Genomic DNA, 22,182 nt, shown 5'->3' with positions numbered 1-22,182 from the left:
TCAACAGTGATAAGTCATGTTGATAGTATGTACCCTTGAGACAAGGGGATAAGAATGGCATCTTCCCAAAAATCCATAACATCAGTCTAATGAGAAATACATGAGACAAACCCTAACTGAGGGACATTCTACAATATTCCCAACTTGTACTCCTCAAAACTGTCAAAGTCATCAAGAAAAGTCTCAGAAATTGTCACAGCAAAAGGAGCCTAAGGAGACATGACAGCTAAATGTATGGTGGTACCCCAGATGGGATCTTGGTACAGAAGAAGGCCATCAGGTCATAACTAAAGAAATTTCAATAAAGTACGGGCTTCAGTTAGTAATAACATATTAATATTGGGTCATTAACTGTAACAAACGTACCATACTAATGCAAGATGTTAATAACAGGATACCAACAAAAACCAAACCAAACCCGTTGCCGTCGAGCCGATTCTGACTCATGACCCTATAGGACAGAGTAGAACTGCCCCGTAGGGTTTCCAAAGCTGTAATCTGTAAGGGAGCACACTGCCAGGGCTCTGACAGAGGCTACTAGGTTTGCGGTATATGGGAACTCTCTGTACTATCTTTATAACTCTTCTGTACATTTGAAACTATCCTAAAAAATAACGTTTATTAAAAAGAAAGAAAAAAAAAAACCCAGATTCCAGGGCTGTGGCGGCCACCAAGTACCACTTGCCAAGAAAAACTATAAAAAGCACCTCCCATCAGATTTGGCTTGGAAACTATTTCCCTGGAAATCTACCCTGCAAAAAAAAAAATGTTAGTTGATTGGGAATCTGGGAGGGGTGTATTAGTTCCCTGCAAAACATGACTTTAATCTTCACAAACACAAAGACCACTCACGTGAGTGTGGATGGTTTGCAGATTCTTAATTGTATCTTTTCAAAGAGAAAGATGGCCTCCAGATTGCAACTCTAGAAGAACAGTCTCCTTCGCTGGCTAATTACTTCCATCTCCAGCCAAAACGCAAAATTATTACTAATTACCATCTCTGGGTATCCAAGTGAAAGGAAGACCCCAAGTCAAAGCAAGTCCCTCACCTAAGGTGGCCAGGGAAAACATCGATGCTAGAGAAAGTCAACCCTCTCCATTCATCTGCCTGATACAGCCTCTCTGGCAAACAGTGAGCCACCAGGTATCCGTGAAAAGCTTCCTACACCAACCAGAGCACGGCCCTTCCTACCCTCAGATGCAGGCCAGCTCAGCGCATCTGGAAGTTACCAACAGGCAGCCCTGAGGCTTCAGCAAGCATGGGCCGGGCTGTCAAAATCAGGAAACCTGGTTGAGTTTTTTTCTGTTTTTGTTTTTTCCAGGACAATCTGCTAACCAGAAAAAAATACAGTGAGGTTGTGTGTGCCACCTCCTCCTTCCTCCCCCTCTGACGAAGGCTCGTGTTATACACGTGGAGTGACAGATGAGCTTCGGCCCAGTCTGGGGAAGTCCCCAGCCCCAGCAACAGAGGGACATTGGAGGTGCAGACTAGAGGACAGTTAAAGCAGGAATAGCTTGTGTCTTCGGGGATCCCCATGTCAGTTCTCCCTACAACCCCACAGTCGACACACACCATCCATAGGATTCTGGGGTACAGGAGCATTTAATCATTTCTAAAAGCTCAGCCGGATCCACTTGGGGTGACTCGCAAACACGCAGCCACAGAACCCAGGGAGGAAATGGGCCGGCCGCCTAACAGCAGTCAAACCACCCCCTAGCATTAGACACAGACAACCTCTTCCTTAGTTTCAACACAAATTCACCAATAAACGGGGCTCCCATGCAATGGTGCCAGGCAGCCGGCTCTCTTTAGAGCCTGACGGAGGGGACCAGCTTCATGTGCCCTTGATAATTCGGTTCAGTTGCAACCTCTTTTGCACAGCCCCCTCCCCACGAACTCCGTTCCTTTGCTTCCTCATCTCCTCCCTCCAAAGGCAAATAAGTCACTGCCCTCTGACCACCCAGTGCCAGCAAGAGGCCAGAGGAGCCCCCTCCCCTAGCCTTGGGCCGGCCCCCTTTTGCTTAGCTAACAGTGACCCTCAGGGAGAAATCACAAGTAACTAGAAACTGACGCCCCCACGGGGCAAGGGTCAGCCTACTGCCCCCTAGAGGTGGAAGCAGTTACTACTGACCCTGATCCCCTCCTCTCACCTGGGTAGGGGAACCCCCCACCCGAGAGCCCACCCCGCAAGGAGGTGTGGTGGCATCTGGAGCAGAGAGGGGCCCTGCGCCCACTCCCCAGCGCTTAGTCCCTGCCCAGGCTCAAGGCCAGGCTGGGGGCCACGGGGAGCCTCCACCGACCTTCGATGGGATTCAAATAGTCATAGTCGAAGAGGATGGAGAAGTCGAACTCGTCCTGGGGGCTGCCCCCGGGCTCGTGGCCTGGCGCGTCCCCACCGTCGGGGTCGGGCTGAGGCTCCGGAGCGTTCATGGCGCGCTAGCTGCAGGGCTGGGGGCGAGGGCAGGCTCGGCGTTCTCCTGGCCGGGTTCCGGGTCCCTGGCCGGAGGTGGCGAAGGCTGCAGGAAGCCGAGCGTAGAGGCGGGTCGAGCGGGGGTCACTTTCCCCGTGGGGACGCACGCCGGGTCGGGCTGGTGCGCCTGGCGCAGCGGGTCCGGACGCGCCTGGGAGATGAGCGGCGGCGCGCGCGCTTCCTGCTCCGGGAGGCACCTGTTGCAGCCGGGGGGGAGGGGGACGGGGCGGGGACAGGGCGGTAGGGCCGGCCGGGGGCGGGGCGCCACCCAGAGACCAGGGAGGGCGGGCAGGAGAGGAGGCGGCCGGGGTAGCCGGCCCTCTGGAGCAAGGAGGCCGGCCCTGGCCGCACTGCCTCGGCACCACGCGGAGCCACCGGCCGGGGCCACTGCCAGGCGCCCGGGCCTCCCACCCTCCCGAGTGAGTGCGGTGCGCCCTGCCCGACCCAGGATCTAAACAAGACAGCCGCTGGCCATTGCAGTTTTGCCCTAAGTGACCAACTGATGGCAGTTCCAAATGGGGGGGGGGTGTCTGTCTTTAGGGCCACCACTCCTTCCTATTGCAGAGGTTGTCTCCAGGTGCCTCTTGCGCCCACAGCTGTGGCACGATTTCACCGGCAGTTCAGACTCCTGGGCGCCCCTGAACTCATTTCCCAGGGCCTGGGAGAGAAAACTCAGAAAGCACAAGTCCCATCCTTATCGTTAAGTATGTCTGTACTTATCTGCCACCGACCATGTGCCAGGTGCTGGGGACACAGCAGGAACCAGACACTGTCGCCCTCCACAGCCCAGGTTCTGGAGGAGGGAGAGGCTCAAAGGCTCAAATACCATCTCCCATGGAGTGAGTGCCAGGAGAGAACTCACGCAGGGGTGTGGGGCAAAGACCAGGGGCTGGGGAGGGTTAGTCACATAGATGACCAGGGTGGACCTTTCTGTAGAGGGCACATGTGGACCAGCCTGAAGATCGGGGGAAGACTGTTTCTGGTAGTGGGAACAGAAAAAGCAAAAGCCACCCGGGGCTTGGTGAGTTAGAGGAAGAGCAAGGGGGAAGGGGGAATGGTACGATATGGGGTTGGGGACCTTGGCAGGTACCGAGTACACCTGGACGCTTGTAAAAACCCAGATTCCCAGGCCCCTCCTGTAAGTCTGGAATAGAGGCTCAGGAAAGTGGGTTTTTAATTTTTATTGTAAAAATATAAACACAACATTTGCCAATTCAACATTTTTCACGTGTACAATTCAGTAAAACCAATTCCATCAATCATGTCGTGCAACCATCACCAATATCCATTGCCAAATTGTCCATCTCCTTAAACAAAAACTCTCTACTGTCTAAACAATGATTTCTCCCCTCCCCTGTCCCTCCCACCCCTGGTAACCACAACTCTAATCTCTATACCTTTGTCTATTCTAGGTACTTCATCTTAGTGAAATCATATGATATCTGTCCTTCTGTAAACAAGCCCCCAAGGTAAATGGTATGAACAGGTACATTTCAGGCACACTACATAAGAACCCGGTACCACCCGGGACAAAACACTTCCAGGGGTCTCAGACCAATTTAGCTGAAGGCAGAAAATGAGTCACAGGTAGAAAAGGAGGTCTTCAACCCTTGCAGCACATTAGAATCACCTGGAACACTTCTTTAAATGCCTGTGCCAGGCTGCAATCCAAACCCGCTGAACCAGAACATCCAAAGGTATTTTTACAACAACCTCAGATCATTCAGCCTCAGTACAGCCAGTGCTGAGAGCCATTGCATCAGAAGATATGGAGAGGTTCTTGGATCCCCATGAGTTTGCCCCTAAGCCAGGACCGACTCACCTCCTTCCCCACATGCCAGGGACAGGGGAGAAGGCATCTCCGCTCCACTAAGGTATTTGTGCAAAGCTGTCGATCATCATTCATTCCACAAATATTTACTGAGCACCTGCCAGGTGACTGGCATTGCTGCAGGTGTTGGGGATACAGCGATGAACAAGATACAGATACCATCTCTACCTTCATTATGTTTACATCCTGGAAGAAAAGAACAGTTGCATTTTCCAAATTGCATTTAGAATGGTGGTTCTTAATGAAGGGTGCACATCAGAATCACCTGGAGAGCTGTTAAAATAGTCAAATGCCTGGGCCCCACCAGAGACCAATTAAGTCAAAATGTCCAGGGTGGTACCCGGGCATCAGCATTTTGTAAAAGCTCCCCAGGTGCTTCCAATGTGCAGCCAGGGTGAGAACCACTGATTAGACTCAAACTCCATTTAAGCGGCCGACTCAAGACTTGCCAACTTTCAGTCTTGGGAGGCGATTTCTGGTTCTCAAAATATAGAGCAATCCCCTCTTTTTTGTTTCCTAACCACAAGTACTGGCATACTGTATGTATCCAACAAGCATCTTAGGAGGTGGCTGGTAAATGTAGGTGAATGAGGGGAGAGTGATGGCCCAGGGTGGGACACTTACAGCTGAGTATCTATAAGTAGATACTCTTTGGTCCCTATGACAGGCAGAAGGGCTTTCAGCTTCCCATGGTCCACCCAAACCCACTGCCGTTGAGTTAATTTCAAATGATAGTGACCCTATAGGACAGAGTGGAAATGTCCTATAGGGTTTTCAAGGCTGTAATCTTTAAGGGAGCAGACTGCCACATCTTTCTCCCACAAAGCGGCCGGTGGGTTTGAACCAACAACCTTTTGGTTAGCAGTCAAGCACTTAACCATGGAGCCACCAGGGCTCCTCCCATGGTCCAGACCCTGAAATGTGTCAGGAACACATAAGGGAAGCAGCCTTCCCTTGTGCTGTAGAAAGGGAGAAAGGCTGGTATCACCCCTAGACATCCTTTCCCATTTCTCCACCCCATAATGATTAGATGCCTCTAATCTAGTGGATATCTCCTGCTTGTGTGTACCCAGAATCATTCCCCTCTTCTTCTGATAACAGCACCCCAGTGTATTCCTTTGGGAAATTATGCTAGACAAATCTTGGTAGAACTGATAACCCAGTTGTCCCACCAACCCCTGTGAAGAAGTGGCCCCATGACTCAGGCTTGGCCAATCAGGGAATTCTACTTCCACCAGCCTATGAGCTCTACCAAGGCAGGGGCACCACTGCCTCATCCACAGTGAGTCCCTGTAGAACTCACAGCTTTATGTACAGTGGATGTGGATTGAAGGATTCTTGGATGGGCAGAAGAGATCAACAATCAATGTCCATGGAAGCAGCAGTCAAGAAATCAATGTGTTGCACTGGGCAAATCTGCAGCAAAAGACCTCTTTAAAGTGTTAAAAAGCAAAGATGGTCGCTTTGATGACTTAAGGCATGCCTGACCCAAGCCATGGTCTTTTCTATCACCTCATGTGCGTGTGAAAGTGAGACAAGGAAAATGGAAGACAGAACAAGAATCGATGCATTCGAATTGTGCTGGTACAGAATATCAAATATACCATGGACTGTCAAAGAACAAATCAATCAGCCTTAGGAGAAATACAACCAGAATGCTCCTTAGAAGCAAGAATGGTGAGACTCTGGCTCACTTACTTTGGACATGTTATCAGGAAAAACATGTTAGAAAACATGATAGAAAGACAATTGCTAGAAAACAACATCATGGTTGGTAAAGTTTAGGGTCAGCGAAAATGAGGGAAACAAACCCTCAACGAGATGGATTCACACAACAGCCACAACCACGGGCTCAAACACCAAAATCATGAGGACGGCGCAGGCCCAGGCTACATTCTGTTCTCTTATACATCAGGTCACCATGAGTCAGAGCCAATTCAACAGCAACCAACAACAGCAAGGGTGGATGGATGGATGGAAGGAAAGGAGGGAGGGAGGGAGGGAGGGAAAGCAGGAAGGGAAGGAGGGAGGAAGGAAGGAAGGAAATGAGGAAGGGAAGGAAGGAGGAAGGAAAAAGGGAAGGGAGGGAGGAAGGAAAGAAGGAAGGGAGGGAGGAAGGAAAGAAAGGAGGGAAGGAGGGGGAAGGAAGGAAAGAAGGAAGGGAGGAAGGAAGGAAATGAGGAAGGGAAGGAAGGAGGAAGGAAAGAAGGAAGGGAGGAAGAAAGGCAGGAAAGAAAGAAGGAAGGGAGGGAGGCAGGGAGGAAGGAAGGAAGGAAAGGAAGGTGAAAGAGAGGAAGATGATAGACTGAATAAGACCATTAGATCTCTCTTTAAGGGTCTTCCTCCCTTAGACAGCCTGGCCACTCAATTGATAGGGCAAGAATCCTAAATTCTTATCCCCAACTTCACATTCCTCTTGAAATACCCAATAATAAGATGAGATAATAACTTTATAACCAATAAAGTACTGCAAAAACTTCAGCCTTAGGAAAGATGGTACTGAACATTCTAAATAAGAGTCTCTCTTGGTTGTTCCTCTGAACAGCAGGTACATTTCAAACCCTTCTAGGATCAGAATTCTTGAAAGGGCTAGGGTTCAGAGTTTCCACTGGAGCAGAGGGAAGTGAGAGGGTTTTCTTCTCTAAAGGCTACCTTGAAGGGTAGGAGTTTGGTTGGGGGAAGGCATACTTTTAATTCCAAAATAAATAATTTGTGCTCTTGGGAGCTAGGGCCAGGAGCAGAATGCATGAAGGCCAACCCCGGGGGTGGCAGGAGGGCAGGAGGCCTTGACAGTGGGTCTCTGTCACCTTCTCTCTGCCCTGTGGCTGACCTCCTTACGGAGGCCCTGACCTTTTATTTCTTCTCCAGTCTCTCCAACAAAAGTGTAATGGCAAGCGAGGGAAGCCACTGAGAGTTTGAAACTTCTAGCATACATTTGTACTGTCTGACCCTGGCCCAAATCGCCGAGTATTTACCCCAATGTATTTTACAAACTGAGATAAATGCCATGAATGGAAAGAAAATGGTGCTATGGAGCTTATATCAAGGAAACCTGCTCTAGACAGGCAGTTCAGGGAAAGCTTCCCTGGGGAGGTGATGTTTAAGCTGGGACAGGAAGGCTGAGTAGAAGTTAGCTAGGAAATACCGAGGGGAAGAACTAACAGCCAGGTGAGAATGTGCAAAGGCCCTGAGGCAGAGGATAGTGCGAAGTGCTGGAGGAACTGGAAGACACTCAGGGAGGGAGGAGAAAATGGTGCAAGGTAAGGCTGGGGAGGTAGGCCTTGGGGGCCATGTTGAGAACTTTGAACTTAATTTCAATGGTGAACAATTGCAAAGCATTAAGCAGTGCATGACATGGTCGTACTGGAGTTTTTAAAACACTTTCTTTGGCTTGCAAGCAACGATAGGTGCCTTTCTGGCTCACTGTTGTATCTAGGATTTAGCAAATAAAGATAGCAGATACCCCGTTAAATTTGATTTTAGACAAACAACAAATAATTTTTTAGTACAAGTATGTCCCAGATATTGTATGCAACGTTTTAGTATAAATATGTCCCGTATACTATATGGGATCCCGTATTTTATCTGGCAACATTGACTGTAACCCCAAGTCCTAGAATAGTACCCAGCCCGTGGTAGGGACTCACTAAAAACTGGCTGAATGAATGAATGGTGCCCAGGAGGTCTTCCATCTGAGAAATTGAACAATAAATGGAATTGCAGCAAGAGTAGAACCTGAGTCCCTGCTTTGCTCAGCTTAATGGAGTTCGTCAATGATGGAGTGGAACCTGGTGGCACTTCGCACAATTGGTGGCCCAGCTTCTAGAGTGGTTATAATACCTGTAATCATTTTTATATAAACAACATTTCATCCGAGTCAATGGCTTCGGGGAAATTCTACCCATTCTTTTTTTTTTTTTTTTTTTTTTTTTAGGGAAAAAGGAAAGAAAAAAGACCTTTCTGTAAAAGAAAATGGCATTTGTCCCATTAGAGAACATACATTCTTGGAGTTATTGTAACAAGACTGGTAGGCTTGAATCTAGCCAGCACCCCCACCTCAGGATGACCTTCCTAGGTAATCCCAAAGCCATGAAGGTATAAATGTTTGGCTAAGGCTGGAGTGACCTCATGGTTCAATAAGGAACAGCCCAGAACTGGGAGGTCCAGGTCCAACTCAAGTTCTTCCTCTAACTCAGTTTGCGAGCTTTAAGAAAATCACCTAGCCTTTTTGTGCCTCAATTTCTCCACCTATAAAATGAGGAGGAGATAAATTAGACAATAGCTGACTCCCCATTCCAGCTCCAATATTCAAGGCTTTTTTGACTCTAATGGAGCCCTGGTGGCGCAGTGGTTAAAAGCAGGGCTGCTAACCAAAAGGTTGGCGCTTTGGATCCACCAGCCGCTCCTTGGAAACCCTATGGGGCAGTTCTACTCTGTCCTATAGGGTCGCTATGAGTTGGAATCAGCTCGACAGCAACGGGTTTTGACTCTAATAAGAAAAGTCAAGCAACCTGTGTAGCAGTGAGGGCCAGCTTCATGGGACCTGTGCAGCCATCCAGCGCCCCACACTTAGAAGGGTCCCATACTTGGCTTCACGCTCTGCTGTCACCATCTGGAAATTCTTATATATTTTTAACAAGGGGCCCTCATTTTCATTTTGCACTGGGCTCTGAAAATTCTGCAGCTAGTCCTGATCACAGTACATAACAAACAAGTCACAAATTCTCACCATGGACCCCATGGCCTGCCCATGTCCGTGACAAGAAAACATTGACTGGTGAAGTAGACAATCACTGTCACTGAACTGTACATGTAAACATTACTGAACGAGTGTATGTTTTGTTGTGCTTATTTCCAAAAAAAAAAAAAAACTGACCACAGTATGATCTCACTTACATGAAATAAGCAAATATATAGAAATATACAGCGCCCTGGTGGCGCAGTGGTTACGAGCTCGGCTGCTAACCAAAAGGTTGGCAGTTCAAATCTACCAGCTGCTCCTAGGAAACCCTATGGGGCAGTTCTACTCTGTCCTATATGGTAGCTATGAGTTGGAATCGACTCAAAGGCAATGGGTTATAGAAACCAAAGATTATTAGTGGTTACCAGGGGTGGGCGGGGGAGGGATGAAGGGGGAGTTTTTGCTTAGGGGGCACTGAGTTTATGTTCATGGTGGTGGAATAATTTAGAAAAGGAGAGCGAGAATGGTTGCACAAGTTGAAGAATGTAATCATTGTCACTGAATTGTACATGAGGAAATTGTTAGATTGGTGTATGTTTTGTTGTGCATATTTTTACCACAATTAAAAAAAAACTGACCACAAGAAAGATAAATAAATAAAAGAAATGAGCATCTCAAAAAAAAGAAAACATTGACTGTAAAATGTAGGCATTAAGTCATTTTTAAGTCTAATCCAAAAAGTAGGACCATTCTTTACAAGATTCCAGAAACCATCTCCCCCAATCTAAGTATATCCTGGGATTCATTATCACTGTAGATATTAACACGATAATTTATGGACCAATGCATTTGACTCCTACAGGGCTGGAAGTGGTGGCAGGCGATGAAGCAACATTCAAGGGGGCACCAAAAACCTCACTAATCAAATAAATTATATTTAATGCAATGTTCTTAAAAATCAAAACAAATGCAAAAAAAAAAAAACCCATGGTGAACAAAATATTACAATTTTCAGTAAAGACAAGATCAGTAACACTACTGTGCCGAGCCTGAGGCTAAAGGAAAAATAAGTAATATTGATCTGTCTTTATTTAAAATTTTTATTTTTTTCATTGTAAATTTTTTGCATTAATTTTTCTTTTTTAAATTATTACCTTAAAATATGTTCCCCCTTTTGATCAGGATGCTTCCATAGAATCTTTGATCAAAATGTTCAGTAATGGTAGCCAGGCACCATCCAGTTCTTCTGGCCTCATGGCAAAGGAGACAGTTGTTCATGGAGGCAACCAGACACGCATTCAGTTTCCTCCTCCAATTTCTGACTCGCCTTCTTTTGTTGCTTCAGATAAATGGAGGCCAATTGTTGTACCTTGGATGGCTGTTTGCTAGCTTTTAAGACCCCAGGCACTAAGCAGTGAGCTAGGAGGTAGAACAGAAGTACTAAGAAACAATATTATGTCAACTGATCGAGATGTCCCATGAAACCATGACCTTACACCTTCAGACCAAGGAAGCAAATCCTGTGAGGTGTTTGGTTGTGCATAAGCAGCCTTGACAGCTGCTTTTTAAAAAAAAAAATATATATATATATATACAACACAATATTTGCCAATTATTGTACATGTAGAAATTGTTAAAGTGGTATATCTTTGGCCATGTATACTTCCCCCAAAATTTTTTTAAAATAATTATTTAGTTGATTATTGAGTTTTTTAGCACCCTCTTGAGTGTTGCCTCACTCACCTCCCCAGCTCCAGCTCTGAAGGAGCCAAACGCATTTGTCTATAAAATATTACATTAAAAAAATATTTATCTTTAGGTATGTGCCCAGAAGAAGTGTAGGTTGGAACGCAAACAGAAACCTGTACACCAATGTTCACTGCAGCGCTTTTCACCATAGCCAAAAGGTGGAAACAACCGTTCATCAACAGATGAATGGATAAACAAAATGTGGTATACCCATACAATGGAATACTACTCAGCCATAAACAGAAATGGAGTCTCGATGCATGTCACAACACGGATGCACCTTTAAAACATGTCAAGCAAAATAAGTCAGCTGTAAAAGGACAAATACTGTATGATCTCACATATATGAAACAAGCAAACATATAGAAACCAAAGATTGTTAGGGTGGGAGGAAGGAGGAAACGGGGAGTTTCTGCTTAGAGGGCACCGAGATTATGTTAATGGGGGTGCAATGTTTTGGAAAAGGATAACAAGAATGGTTGTACAACTTGAAGAATGTAATCAATGTCACTGAATTGTACATGCAGAAATTGTTGAAATGGTGTATGTTATGGATATTTTCAACAGAATAAAAAAAAATTACCTTGATTGCTGGGTTTTTTGACACCCCCATACATGGCTCCCAAGGCCAGTGCCACCCTCTCTTCCCCCTACCTCTTCCTAGATTCACCCTAGACTCCTAAATGTGCTGTCAGAAGGGGGAAAAATAACATTTTCAAGAGATGAGGCCCTTCTGGATTGGGGAAGCAGGACAGTTTCAAACCCGCCTTTCACTGCAATCTACCATTTCCGACATCATCTTCTAAAACCAGAACAGGACCCCCCTGCTGGGAGCCAACCGTTTTCTCTCGCAGGGGACGGCAGCAGAGGTGGTTTGTGGAAATCCACAGCCCGCTGGGCAGGCGCTGATCGTGAGTCGTAACCTAGAAGCTCGGGCTCTACTAAAAGCCAGAGGCCAGGTCAAGCTGCATAATGTAAGAAGATGCCCCGTAGGATGGACACGGGCAGAATACAGGCTCCAGGGCCTTGGCCAGGTCATCCACAGGCAGATCGGGTTGGCCTGCCCTGTATTATTATTTTTAATCTGAACTAATATTTTTTAATTGAGAGATTTTATATAAAAATCCAGATTTCCAAGTTGTCCTGAAAAATGGGAAGATCTGGCCACATGTGGCCCATGTTCTCCGTGGAAATCAGCTGGAGCACGGTGAAGGCCGTCCCCTTCAATGGGCCCCTTGCTCTCAGTTCCCTGCAGTCCCCACCTGGCTGCCTCAGGAGAGACCTGCCTGCTCCCTGAAAATATCCGCATTTAAGGCCTTGGCTCTTGACTTCTCCTGCCTGATCCCTGCTCACCTGCTTTGTCTGGTTGTGTTTCTCCTCTCGGCTCCCTGCTTCATAGAGTATTTTCCCTTATGGAACCAATGTTGAGAAGGGGAGCCCAGTCAGCAAACTCTCCTTTAACTTAACTATCCACCATCCTTGCCCTCAATTAAACAGGAGCTGCCACCTTCTCTCCAGGAAGGAGACTTCATCTTCTCTGTTAAGTGGGAGGCTTAAGGGGTAGGCAGCAGAGGGTTGGTTAGTTAGGGAATAGAGGGTTGGTAAGTCCTCACCCAGCCCTACAACCATTTCTCAACCACCCACCTGCTACGCTCCCTCCACTGGCCCTTCAGGACCCACGCAGTCTTCCTGGACAACTACAGGCCCAGTACCGTGGTTCTCATTGCATTCTCTCGCCTGCCATATTCTTTGCAGACTAAACATCTGTGTCGATTTCACTGTCTTTGAAGTCAGGGTGGGTGGAGAACGATAAGGACAAGAAGCTGACTTCAGGGACCTTGGAGCTACCCATCATCACTCTCCCATCCGCATGACCACACCGTGGAACCCATCCCTGCCTCCCCAAAAAGCACATGGGGTCTGCTCTTGCTCTCTTTCATTTCTTTGAAAAACAATCACTAAACCTCATCTTGGCTGCTGACCGAAAGGTTGGTGGTTTGAACCCACACAGCAGCTCCGTAAGAGAAAGACTGGTGATCTGCTGCTGTAAAGACTACAGCCTAGAAAACTCTATGGGAGGGGGGGAGGCTCTACTCTGTCACATGAGGTCACTGTGAGTCGGAAATCAACTTGACAGCACACCACAATGGCAACAAACCTCGCCTAACCTTTTAATTACTTAACATGTAAATGGCTGCACATAAAATTCTCTCTCCCAACTTTACAGAAAAACTTTATTCGATTTTCAAATGCAAAGGAGTATATCTTCCATATCTTTGTATTGTCTCCATACCACCTAGCAAACTGCCTTGTATCTAATAGGCTCTCCCCAACACCTCTGGGCTCATTGGTTGAGCAATTAAAGTAGGTCATCCAGAACCCACACAAAAGACTCCAGAGGTTTGGTAGAAAGTGGATTTATCCCCTTCCTGAAGGACTCCTGAAAGCTATTCAGATGAATGAAAGTAGTAAGAAGAATTTGAATTTAAAACAATAAAATAATGGTAAAAGTGGCAACTGACATTACCTGACCATTTGACAAATGCGGAGAATTTCACAAACATGACCCCATCTAAACCTCAGAGCAGACCCATGGTAAGGGTTACTTTTACCCCCATTTTTTCAGTTAAGGACACTAAGCCTAGAATAGATTGTGATGTTAATATTCAAATCACACATGTCACCACGGAGATGGTTTTGTCCCCCATGAATCTGATCCTCATTACTGAGTCACACTGTTCCTGGGTGGACTGGCCAAGGGACATTTTTGGACCAAGATGAAACACTGAAAAAAGCCGTATGACTCCCAGCGATAGCAGAGGGTGAAAGGGACACTGACATGAAGAACTTAGGCTGGGCCAAGAGGAGGACACGTCTAAAGTGGTTCCCATTAGCCACAAAGTCAATGGCATTTCCCCTTGGGTGCCAAAGGCAGAGACCATCGGGCCTCAAGGAAACACAGTTTGAGAACCCCAAAGGAGAAAGCTGTATGGCTCTATGGCCTTCTCACCATCCCACATTCGTCCCAGACACCATCATCAACTGCATGGGCTACCTGCAACAGCCTCCCACCTGGTATTCTTGCATCTGCTCTCACCTAGCTAGAGCCTGGTCTCCACAGGATGGTCAGGATGATCCTTTCAAAAGATTAACCAGACCACACACTCTGCTGCTTACGATGGCCCTGAACTTCAGACTCCTTAGAAGACCCCACAGGAGCCTGCCCTTGCCTGCTTTTCCCCTATCATGTTCCCCCTTGCTCATTCTGTTCCAGCCACTCTGGTCTTCTTGCTTGCTCCGAAGCACACGTCTCTCCTCAGGGCTTTTGCACTCACTGTTCCTTCTGCCGGTAGTGCTCTTCCCCAGACATTTTACAGGCAGATTCCTCACCGTTCAGGGGCCAGCTCATAGAGGCATCCCCTTAGAGAGGTCTTCTCGGGCCATCCAGTCTGAATTAGCTACCCCCACTTACCCACCACACACACAACACACATATAACCTACACACACTACTCATCACACACCCAACACACACATACCACATACAACACACTCACACGCAACACACACACACACACACACACACACAACAGACACATAACATACACACACTACTCATCACACACCCAACACACATACACCACATACAACACACACACATACACACAACATGCACACAACATGCACATACTACTCATCACACCCAACACACATACACCACACACAACACACTCACACACAACACACACACACAACATGCACATAACACACATACTCATCACACACCCAACACACACAACACACACACAACACACATACACACAACACACACATACAACATACACATAACATACACACACTATTCATCATGCACAACACATATACACATAACATACACACACAACTCATCACACACCCAACACACATACACCACACACAACACACACGCAACACACACACACAACATGCACATAACATACACACACTACTCATCACACACCCAACACACATACACCACACACAACACACTCACACACAACACACACACACAACACATACACACAACATGCACACAATATACACACACTATTCATCACGCACAACACATATACACATACACACACCACTCATCACACACCCAACACACATACACCACACACACTCACACACAACATACACAGAATATACACACAGCACATATCAGACACACACAAAACACATACACCAAGTCATCTGCGACTCCATTCTATTTTCGTCCCTAGCATTTACACCTGTTGCAATTATTTGGGATATTTCTTGGTCCACTTGCTTGGTGTTTGTCTTCCTCCCCAGAATGCAAGCCTCATGAAGGCAGAGTCTTTATCTGTCTTGGTCACCACTCCATCCCCAAGCATCCTGGACAGTAACTGGCACAGAGTAGCTACTTTAAAAAGGTTGACAGATTAAATGGTCAAGGAGGCTTCTACGAGGAGATGGGAGTTGGACTGGGACTTGAAGAAAGCTGTGAAGAAAGGGAGACGGACCTCCAGGTGGGCAGACTGGCACCAGCAAAGGCAAGGGGAAGATCAATAGTGCCTGGGCGGAGGAACGAGGAGAACAGCACAGGCTGGTGCAGAGAGTAGAGATATTGCTGGAAATGGAAGCCCTGGAGTTCCAGGCTAAGGAAACACCCAGCTGGGCTTCAGCATCCAGAGAGGCTTTGAGGAAATGGGTCCCAGGACCAGTGCATTGCAATAAGGAAAGTCCAAGGGGATGAGACCTGCCAGAAGTTACTGAGTGGGCAGAAAGGCAAGGAGGCAGGAAGCCAAAAAGCCCCCTACTGCAAACTTTGTGGAGGCCTGGCTCCTGCAGGGGGCTGGGGCCCTCCTCTCCAGCTCACTGTTCTGGCTGGGTGCTCCCGCTGCCGGAAGCAGAAGAGGCAGGACTACAGAGCCATTAGAAGTCCAGCCTTTCACATCAGCTGGGTCTGGTTCTACCACTTTAAATGCCTGACCTCTCCCAGTCTCGGTCTTCCTCATCTCTAAGAGGAGGATGGAGACCCTGGGTGGTGCAAACAGTTAACATGCTCAGCTCCTAACCAAAGGGTCAGAGGTTCAAGTCCACCCAGAGGTGCCTTGGAAGAAAAGCCTGGCACTCTACTTCCAAAAAATTAGCCATTGAAAACCCTGTGGAGCACAGTTGTACTCTGACATGCATGGGCTCGCCATGTGTCAGAATCAACCTGATGGCAACTGGTTGGTTAAAAGGCAGATAATTTTACATACCAACCTCTCAGTTTCTTTTGTGAGAATCCAGTGATAGAGTATCTGTAGAGTGCTTGGCCATACAGTATGTATCCCATAGGAAAAACATTATCCCTTAATGATTATTTTTCAGCATTAACAGTCTGGGAGCAATACATGTTGAGTTTGAATCCAAGTGCCATCACTTATTAGCAATGTGACCTTGGGTGAGGGACTGTACCTCTCTGTGCAAAATGGAGGTGACAACTGTGGGGCTGGTGTGAGGATTAACGAGGTGACACATGGAAAGCCCTAAGAACGGTGCCTGGCACAGTTGTCACCCAATAAATGGTGGTGGCAGCGGCTGCTGCTGTTGCTTTTAGGGGGCCTCCTGGTGGCGCAGTGGTTAAGAGCTCAGCGGCTGACCAAAAGGTCAGCAGTTCAAATCCACCAGCCGCTCCTTGGAAATCCTAAGGGACAGTTCTAGTCTGCCCTATGAGGGTCACTATGAGTTGGAATGGATTCAAAGATGATGGGTTTTTGTTTGTTTTTGTTTTGGGTGTTTATTGACAGAGGAGGAAATTGAGGTATAGAGAGGCCACAAAACCTGCCAAGTTCACACAGCTAGAAAACAGTGGAGCTAGGAACATTGTTGGTGCAGTGGTTAAGCACTCGCCTACAAACCAAAAGGTCAGTGGTTCAAACCCACCAGCCCCTCCGCAGGAGAAAGATGCAGCAGTCTGCTTCCGTAAGGATTTACAGCCCTGGAAACCCTATGGAGCAGTTCTAGTCTGTCCTATCAGGTCTTAGCAGGTGCTCAAAATCAACTTGACAGCAAAGGGTTTGTTTTTTGTTTTTTGTTTTTTTTTTTTTGTTTTTTGTTTATTTATTCCAGGAAATCCCTGAGTGGTGCAAACAACACAGGTGGCTGCTAACCAAAAGGTTGGAGGTTCAAATCCACCCAGAGGCACCTTGGAAGAAAGGCCTGGTGATCTACTTCCAAAAAATCAAGCATTGAAAACCCTGTGGAGCACAGTTCTACTCTGGCACACATGGGGTCGCTGTGAGTAGGAGTCAACTGGACGGCAGCTGGTTTGCGTATCTATTCCAGGCAGCAACATGAAAGTGTGTGCCTGCTGGGTGGCCCAGGGGGAATTCTGCTGAGGTCACTAGTCCTAGTGGGAAACTGTGGACATTAGAAGGCCACTGTCATTGTCAAAAAGAGGAAGAAGACAGTGAGCCAAAAAGAGGGCACAGTGCTTCAGAAGTTAAGGATGCTGAGTCTTAATTCTGTGGCCTTAACAAGTCACTGCACCCCTACTGTGCATCATTCATTCATTCACTCATTCATTTGTCCGTTCATTTAATACAATGATGACTGAGCACCTATGAAGTGCCAGGCACTGTTCTAGGCAATGGGGTCACTGGGATCAAGCCAGTCGTGGATAAAGGTTCCTGGAGCCCACACCTGATGCAGCACCTGGGCAAATCTCACACAGTTACTGTCAGTGTGGCAGGGCCAGGACAGGGGCAGCACGGAGGGGCCTGGAGGAGCCCTCCAATCCAGTCTGGGCCAGTCCCCATAAAAACCCCTTACCGTTGAGTTGATTCTGACTCATAGTGACCCCACAGGACAGAGCAGAACCACCCCATAGGGTTTGCAAGGAGAGGCTGGTGGATTCGAACCGTCAACCTTCTGGTTAGCAGCCGAGCTCTTAACCACTGCACCACCAGGGCTGTCTAGGCCACTCAGAGGTTCTCAAATTCCTTCTAGAAAAGAGCTTCTTCCAGGTGAAATGGGAAATACACAATCACTCGTTTAGGTATTAAGCGTGTGCCTTCCAGTGAGAAAGCACTTGGCAAATGGTTTTTGTTAGTTGGCTTTTTAGTAAATGTTTGTGGAATTAATAAACTGTATAACAATGACAGTAATTGTTTATTGAATGGGTACTCGGAGGGTCAATCAAAAAAAAAAAAAAAACAAAAGCCCAAACCCATTGCTGACAAATCAATTTGGACTCATGGCAACCCCATGTGTTACAGAGTAGAACTGAGCTCATAAGGTTTCCTTGACTATAACCTTTACAAAGCAGCTTGCCAGTCCTTTCTTCTGTGGCACCACTGGGTGTGCTCAAATTGCCAACCTTCAGGTTAGTAGCCAAGTGCAAACTGTTTGTGCCACCCTGGGACATTTTGAGGGTCATACTATTTGTGAAAACAGGAAAACCTCCATACATGAGTAAATAATTGCTGTCCTGACCCCCCTCCCCCAAGGGCCTCTGCTGCCTGGGACCCTCTGCAGCCCAGGACCCTCCCCACAATTCAGCAAATAAGGGGTTAAAGCCTAGTCCAGCAGAGGAGTCTCTTAGGTCCCTGCTCCTGCTGTTGTGATTGGTTGATACCCTGTTGTTAAACACATTAAATACCACCCTGGGTAAGATTGTATTGCTTGTTGGCACGAGAGGACACTGAGGCACAGGAAAGCCAAGTTACTTGGACAAGGTCATGCAGCTGGCAAGTGGCAGAGCACCTCTGACTCAGCACTCAAGCTGTTAGCCTCCTGGGTGGTGGAAACGGAGACTCACAGAAATAGGAGACCTGGTCCCTGACCTCAGGGACTGAGAAGCGAGTGAAGGGAAAGTTCTGAAGGCAGTCAGGGAGGGTCTAGGAAGGTGATGGTCCTCTCTAAAGTACGGAGAAGACCAGGAGGGGTCTACAGGCTGGAGGCGGGGCTTCAGCAGGAGGAGAAGCCCGTGGAGGGCTTTCGGTGCCATGAGCCCAGAAGGCAGTGCCAGCTCTACAGCCTCCTTGGCCATCTGGGGCTTTCTCTTCCTCCAGCGGAAGTGGAAACCTTCCACTTTCATTTCCCTGAGGCCGGTCAAGGCAAGGAGCCCTCCCTCACACACCCTCTGCTTGGGGACAAATCAGCTGCTGCCTCAGTTTCTCCATCTCTAACAATGATACTTGTTCCTCCATAGCCTCCCTAACATCGCCTCTCTTTCCCTTCCTGGATACGCCAACGGACGTGCTGCTGGGAAAAGAGCCCAGGGTCAGGCCTGGTCCTGCCTCAGTTTCCTCATCTGTCAAATGGTATTAAAACAATTATGACCATGTTAGTGAGTTTCAGAGCCTGGGTTCGAATTATGGCTCTGCCGCGTCCCTGCTAGGTCACACCTGGTCAGTTACTGCCCCTCTCTGTGCCTCACTCCCCTCCTCCAGGAAGGAGACAGTGATTACACTACGACTGCTGTAAGGATTAAGACTTATTACTTGGCGAGCGCTCAGGCATGCCTGGCTCCGAGTCGATGTGAAATAGGTGACAGCAACTGGGCGCTTGCTGGGTGTCAGGCCCTGTGCTCCTAACTTGCTGGACAAATCCAGGCCTCAGTGTCCTCAACTGTCAGACAATAACATTGAGTGCATGGTTACTGCATGTTAAGCACAGCACATAACGTGCATGATTTCACAGGATGCACGTGACAACCCTATGCAGTAGTCATTATCATGTCCCATGTACCTTTTGCAAATGAGGAAACTGAGGCTTCACAAGCCATATCTTAATCCAATCTATGTCACCATGAGGCTCCAGTAAGTTAAAAAGTCCTTGAGATACATAAAATGCCACACCTCTTCAAAGAATTTTTGCAGTGAAATCTTTTTCAATATGTTATTGTTTTTCCATTTTCGATACAATAGGAATTCGTAGCTAACATTTATGGAGCATTGACCTTTGTGCCTTACATGTGTTACCTCACTGAATTTCACAATAGCATATGCGGGAGGCATTATTATTATTGGCCCTATTTTACAGATGAAGAAACTGAGGCACAGAGCGGTGAAGCCATTTGCCCAAGATCACACAGCTGCAATGTGGCAGAGCTGGAATTCTAACCGAAGCAGAAGCAAGGAGTTTGGGTCTGTGAGCAGAGCTCATCCCGAGTTTGTTTACTCCTGAAAGTCTTTCCATCTTCCCACCTCCAATAAAACCAATCACAACTCTCCCAGACCTTCAGTTTCTCCCAAGCCCTCGGCCCAAAGCTGCTCAGTAAGTTCGGTATTTTCTTACCATGCAAACAGTCCCAGTCTCTATTGAAGGACCCCACCCATCTCATGCATGCTGCAGGTCTGTCCAATGACGGTGGTGATGTCTGAGTTTAAAGGTGCATCAGACTTTCCCCCAGGAAACTGCTAATGTGGGGCCCGGTTGAAGCATTTGGACCAGCCTATCTCATGCCAGCTGCCTTTGAGGTCTGGAATGGCATTCTGTGTGCCCAGTTGCCTTGGCATGCCAAGCGTGGCTCACCAGGAGCAATGTGGTGCCCGTTTTTGCCACATGCGTACACACACACACACTGGCATGCATGGACCCGCAGTCCCTGCACACACAAGCATGGGCTGGGGAGGGGAAGCAGCGTACATGCACGCACATATACACACTCATAGACACACTTCAAAACCTTAACAGGGGAGCAAGTTCGTAAGCCTGGAGCAGAAGTTTAGCAGCCCGAATAAAATCTGAGGTTTGTGTTAGTTCACATAGTCAAACAGAAGCCCGATCTCTCTTCGGAGCTCTCTCTTTCCGAATAGAGCTAGATTTGGCATTTGCTTACCCCTCCACCCACCCATTGTAACACCAAACGCTCGGTTTCAGCATGTATGGCAGTGAAAACCAATTCACGACCTTAATAGAGGTGTTGCCTGTCTGAGAGCACCACTTTTATAAACGATGCGATATTACTAATTTTTTTTCTTTCTTTCTTTCTTTTTTTTTTTTTGCCATTATGTCATATGCTTGATCCCTAGCAGAGGACGGGATAAACTGGCACCAGTTAAAAACGTTCAAAGGGTTGGCAGGGTCTTGCTTCCAAAAACGTAGCTCAGCTAAAAATATGTGTCACTCAGGTCTGCCAGGGCGAGACACGCCATTCACCTAACCCAAAGCAGTCTGGTCTCGCTCTGGCTTTCAAAAAATCCCCTCCGTTTATTTACTGAAATTGTCATTTCTCCCCCCCCCCCCCCCCACCCCCTTCAGCCTCCACTCCAGAACTTTAATCAGCCACGCAGAGCACAAAACCTACATTCAACTCTGATTTTATGATGGGAGGCTAACTCCTCCTACGCGTATTTATTTCACTTAACTCTTCCAGCCCTTCCCTCTTGGCAGTGCCCCCAACTCTGAGCGCCTCACTCGGCTCTGAAAAATACATCGCCTTACCGGGTTCCCACTCTTTCGAGACCAATTCACTATTAAACAGCTCAAACCCCTCCACAGTCCCGACCAAATGGGTAGTTCCACCTCGTATTCTTGTATGTTAACCCCCTCCGATAAGGTCCGAGGAGTATGATTCCAGGACTAAATCTAACAAGGGGGAAAAAGAAGCAGAAACTAGAATGTAATCATATCGCAAAATAAACTGATGGTACACTGCTCTCTAAAGGGGGAGCTGAATGACTTTCTCCATTAGGCACATCCAAAAAAAAAAAAAGGAAAGAAAATTGTTTACATGGCTCAGAACATCTGCTGCTGTAACTGTTAAAAAGCAGTCTTCCAGGGTCCCCTACATAATGAAATGCCAAGCCTGTTCTCCTAAGAAGGAAAAAAAGCTAAATAATAATACTAACAGAGCTGAACGGCATGTGCTGTCAAAAGCAGAGTGCTGAAATGGTTAAGCAGCCAGCGGTTAGTAGCGCGAATCCTTCCCGGTGTCCCGCGGAGGGGAAAATCCTCCGACAGGAAAATCCTCCGACAGGACTTCGCCTCGGGAATCCCGTCTTGGGCTACTTTACCGCGCAAAGTTGTCTAAAGCCGGCTTTCCAGTATTTTCCCTCCTTGGCCAGGGTGATGGCACCTCTCCTCCTGGCCAGTCTACCTGTGCGCGCGCCCTGGGAAGCCGGAGCAGGGGCCGGTCCCGGGCCTCCCGACCTCGGACGGAGCCGACTGCGCTGCCCGGGGAAGGAGCGGAGGGAAGGCTAGAGGCGGAGGAGGAGGCTGAGACAGAGCGCAGGCGGTTACCTTGGTCCACAGACCCCATGATGCGCAGGGGATGGCAGAGCCCCGGTCGGAAGGCAGCCTCTCTCTGCATCTGGAGGGCACGGGGACTCGGCGGGGTTTGGATGAAGAGGGGTCGCTTGCACGGCTCAGCAGCCCAGGGGGCGCCGTCCGCGTCCCCGCATGCTCGGGCGCCCGGGCCGGAGCCTCCAGCGGCCGGGCTGCGCCTCGGCTCCCGGC

General features: G+C 47.8%; 1 protein-coding gene across 8 annotated transcripts in view; it reads right to left on the bottom strand.

The window, feature by feature from the left end:
* The window catches only part of NFATC2 (nuclear factor of activated T cells 2), a 183,574-nt gene extending 161,538 nt beyond the window's left edge, over positions 1-22,036 (bottom strand). For 5 of the 8 annotated variants that reach the window (XM_004370235.2, XM_004370234.2, XM_004370239.2 and 2 more), the window contains exon 1: positions 2,302-2,657. In XM_004370235.2, the coding sequence (XP_004370292.1) occupies positions 2,302-2,431 (130 nt within the window). In that variant the 5' untranslated portion in view covers positions 2,432-2,657. Of the gene's footprint in view, positions 1-2,301; positions 2,658-21,966 lie in introns of those variants that run through there. The other 3 variants (XM_004370237.2, XM_004370236.2, XM_023742911.1) reach the window with 1 other exon arrangement.
* Between the last annotated feature and the right edge of the window lie 146 nt (positions 22,037-22,182).

This window comes from Trichechus manatus, unplaced genomic scaffold (assembly GCF_000243295.1).
Source record: "Trichechus manatus latirostris isolate Lorelei unplaced genomic scaffold, TriManLat1.0 scaffold00008, whole genome shotgun sequence".
Lineage (NCBI taxonomy): Eukaryota > Metazoa > Chordata > Mammalia > Sirenia > Trichechidae > Trichechus > Trichechus manatus.
This window is presented reverse-complemented; position numbering and strand designations above follow the sequence as displayed.